The 4,174-nt window shown below is 34.8% G+C and overlaps 2 protein-coding genes across 2 annotated transcripts; both read left to right on the top strand.

The window, feature by feature from the left end:
- The first annotated feature begins 550 nt into the window (after positions 1 to 550).
- LOC117114497 (kappa-type opioid receptor-like) lies at positions 551 to 2,296 on the top strand. The gene is made up of 2 exons (XM_033258166.1): positions 551 to 580; positions 874 to 2,296. Exon 2 carries the CDS (start codon positions 899 to 901, stop codon positions 1,976 to 1,978), a length of 1,080 nt encoding a protein of 359 aa, XP_033114057.1. The 5' UTR covers positions 551 to 580; positions 874 to 898; the 3' UTR covers positions 1,979 to 2,296.
- Positions 2,297 to 3,129: 833 nt separating this feature from the next.
- LOC117114475 (uncharacterized protein K02A2.6-like) lies at positions 3,130 to 3,516 on the top strand. Its single transcript, XM_033258143.1, has one exon. It carries the CDS (start codon positions 3,130 to 3,132, stop codon positions 3,514 to 3,516), a length of 387 nt encoding a protein of 128 aa, XP_033114034.1.
- Positions 3,517 to 4,174: the final 658 nt, after the last annotated feature.

Below are 4,174 nucleotides of genomic sequence, written 5' to 3'. Positions count from 1 at the left end.
TACTAGTTTCATCAAAACCATTCACTTTGTTCATCATCGACTATCCACTTTTTTTTATCACCACGATTTACTTTGTTCATCGTCGACGTTTCTCTTTTTTAATCATCGACGATTCACATGTTTCATCATAGACTATTCACTTTTTTATCATCGACGATTCCTTTTTTTTTTATTATAGACAATTCACTTTATTTTTATCATCGCCGATTCAATTTTCTTCATCACTGACAGTTCACGATTAACTGTTTATCATCGACGATTCACTTTTTCATCATCGACAATTCACAATTCATCATCGACGATTTATTTTTTTTTCATCATCATCATTTACTGTTTATCATCGAGTTGTTGCTTGAAAGGCGTTCCATAATCACAACATAGTACGTTGATGGTAAATGTATTAGTTACATTAGTCAAGAGACTGTCGGCTACTTGCACTTTTTCATATGAATTGTTAATAAATATAATCTACTAAACACATTTGGCTAAACAATGAGTACTATATAATTTGAAACTACTGTCAGCTCTCAATTTGGAAGATTATTGATAAAAAGAGGACAGAGAGCTCTAAACCGACAAGGTAGGCAGGTATTTATGGTACCATACTACTACTGCTACTACTTACCACTACTACCTCTACCACCTCTACCATCACTACCACCATTACCACTACTACTACTACCACCACCACCACCACCACCATCACAACAACAACTACTACTACTACTACAAATGCTACTACTACTACTATTATTATGATTTTTATTTTATTGTTATTATTTTATTACTATTATCTTTAATAACACAATTATGAAAAATTTAATTCTGGAAAGTCATTATTAACTGTATTCTTATTCACTGTTATTTCTGCAGCAATACTACTGATTTCTTCGGCAGAATGTCAAGTGTCAATACCGGATCACACAAACACGTTCCGATAGAAAATACTGACAACTCAATTAACTATAATGAATATTGGGCTGATCACATAGAACCGTTATTGTATACGGATTTGGACAAAGTTATCATCCCCATCATTATGCCTATCGTGGTCACCATCGGTATCATTGGTAACGTATTGACAATTATCGTGATTGCAAGTAAAAACTGCATGCACACACCTGTTAACATGTACTTTGCAAATTTAGCAATAGCTGATACGTTGTTCCTAATAAATGCATCTGGTTATAGATGGAACTCTTATATTAAAAGTCCGGTAATTGATACATATGACATTGGTGAAACACCGAAATGGTTTTGTCCACTAAACGGCTTCCTCGAGAATGCAGGGGTAGACGTGGCACTCTTAACAATGTTCTGGCTGTCCGTTGAACGCTATATGGCAATCTGCAGACCTTTTAAGTTCAAACAAAGTGGATTCGGGATTTGTTCCATGTCTATAAAGATCTGTGGCATCATCTGGTTTTTAGGTTTGTCTTGGAATGTATATTTTCTGGTTGGGGAACATACATTCACGTACGAAATAAGTTGGCCTATCATTGCTGTCGATACTTTGCCAAATACTTTTACAATCTGTGTTCTTAGATGGTACGAATTCCATGTAATTTATTGGTACGTAACTCGAGCACTCAATGTGTTGATGATTGTGATCATTGTAGCTCTTTACACGGCGATGCTGATTTCTCTGCGGAAGTCGCGAGGTATAGCAATTAGTTCGGCCGGAAGGGAACCAACATCGAAATCAGAATGTAAAGTTTTTTTGACAGTATTTGTAACTGTTACGGTTTATGTTGTTTGCACTGCACCATTTTACATATATGTGGTATTATTTAGGAATGGTATTGCACAATTAAACCATTCACCAATAAATATTTACCGTTTGATGTTTTATATAAATTCATCGGTAAATCCTGTGATATATAATGGAATGAATTATAATTTCAGACGAGCATTTTATGACGTATATTGTAGCAGATGTAGTAGAAAAAAGAACATACATACCAATGTACAAATTTAGACACTTGACACAAAGATTAAAAATAATCTGATATTTACGAATTCGTCATGAATTTCGGCATTTTCAGTTTACTAGACAACTCTCAAAAGAATGGAAATTTAAAATAGAATTTTCACGAATTATAGGTTTTAGTAATAAAATAAATATGTTAGTTTCAAAACTTTGTCCGAGCTTCTCGGCGTCGACCTCTAGACCCAGTCGGAGGTTGGCTTCGTTGTATTACAGTATTTAGCAAAATTCAGCTTTTATTAGAATTTGGCTAATTTAATGACAGCTTCAGGGGTGGATCTAGGATGAATTTTGCGGGGGGGGGGTCCTTTTCCAATATTAGGAATTATTTTGAAAAAAGTAACACTAAGACAGTAGTACACGGCATTCTAATCTAAAGAATTAGATTGTGTTGCTATTGTTATGGCGTAATGAAAAATATATTTGTAAACACGTTTTCTGCGATGACTCTAATGACTGTTGTAGGTGCGATATATTATTATATTTTATTGTGTTGGATAGTATGTTGGCATTAATTGACTATATACTCATAAATAATATTTGCAAATACCGATGTACCGTAGCTATACCAAGATTGTAATTTTATTCTATCATTTAGTAAACACATGTTCAATAATAAAGATTGTAAGCTGCATTGCTTAGACGGAATTAACAACTCTACCATAATTATATTATCTTGTCTTCATTACTGCCTTACTAAACAACGAACGAAACGTTACATGGTGTCAGAACTTATAGAACCCCGGATCATTTTTACCTGTGAAAATACTTGTTCTGTTCATTGACTGTTACTTTCACTGGAATATTAATTGAGACCTCTGTTTCTTTGGATCTGTGGACTCTTATTTTTTGGTGAATATATAAAAAGTCTGTGAGTACGTTCAATTTTCACACATTTACGATGGCCACTAAAAATAAGCCTTCAATGGACTGGGCATCGCCAGATTTACTGCATGAATTTAAAAGGTTTAAACAGCATTGCCAGTTCACGTTTGATGGCCCTTTAGATACTAAGACAGAAATCCAAAAAGTCTACTATTTAATGACATACATAGGAGATAGAGGACGAGAGATTACTGGAATTACTGCCAGTTAAAGGTGATCTAGTATTCAAAGGTGACCGAATCATAATACCTGGCAACATGAGAAATGAAATGCTCAGTAAATTACAAACTGGACATCAAGGAATTGAAAAATGCAAGAGACGAGCCAGACAGGTCATATTCTGGCCAAACATAAACATGGACATTGTAAAGTCATGTCCAACATGCCAGAAACATCAACTCATGCAACCCAAAGAACCAATGACATATCCAGACAACAGTAATCAACCATGGCAAAAAGTTGGAATCGATCTCTTCACTATCGAAAATAACAATTACATTGTTGGTGTAGATTACTACTCGCAATTCATCGAAATTGGTCAACTAAGGAGCTCATCTTCAACAGCCGTGATAAACATACTGAAATCCTGGTTTGCATTGCATGGTACGCCAATGTTTCTTGTGTGGCCCTCAATATGCCAGTGAAGAATTCCAGAAATTCACCAATGACTGGAACATCAACCAAACGACATCAAGTCCATATTTTGCTCAATCTAATGGTCAGGCTGAGAATGCAGTTAAAATTGTTAAAGCGATGATCAAAAAATGCACGGAAACTAAGGAAGAAATTTACATAGCTAGCATTGCAAGTCTATCGTGCTACACCACTTGACATGGGCTTATCCCAGCAGAAATGATGTTTTCTAGAAAAATCAGATCAAACCTTCCGGTTAATAAGTCTGCACTTAAACCAAAGATTATCAACATAAAGAAGGATGAACTGAAGCACAAACAAGTGCGCAACTATAACAAACATTCTAAAACTCTAGAAACTCTTAAATATGGACAGAAAGTTAGAATCTATGATACAATGTCTAAGTTGTGCAACAAAATTGGCATAATACATAAATCACTGCCACATAGATCTTATCTTGTAAAATGTGGAAACGATATGTATAGACGAAATAGAAGGCATATCATTGGCTAATGACGACGATGAATCAGATGATTACACACGTATTACAAATTAAAGAAATGACCGAAATACATATAATAGACCAAACGACACACTCGACGACCAGCATACTTGGATGACTACGTTACTAACTAAACGTCATTTATATACACAACCGTTTACAAACTT

This window comes from Anneissia japonica, unplaced genomic scaffold, assembly GCF_011630105.1.
Source record: "Anneissia japonica isolate Jap-2015-1 unplaced genomic scaffold, ASM1163010v1 scaffold1374_len1023071_cov147, whole genome shotgun sequence".
In the NCBI taxonomy this organism is placed as follows: Eukaryota; Metazoa; Echinodermata; class Crinoidea; order Comatulida; family Comatulidae; genus Anneissia; species Anneissia japonica.
Note: the sequence above shows the minus strand (reverse complement) of the source record. Positions and strands in the feature narration are given on the sequence as shown.

Coding starts and splice junctions, on each gene's coding strand:
- LOC117114497 (XM_033258166.1), top strand. CDS start 899: ATGTCAAGTGTCAATACCGGATCACACAAACACGTTCCGATAGAAAAT.
- LOC117114475 (XM_033258143.1), top strand. CDS start 3,130: ATGAGAAATGAAATGCTCAGTAAATTACAAACTGGACATCAAGGAATT.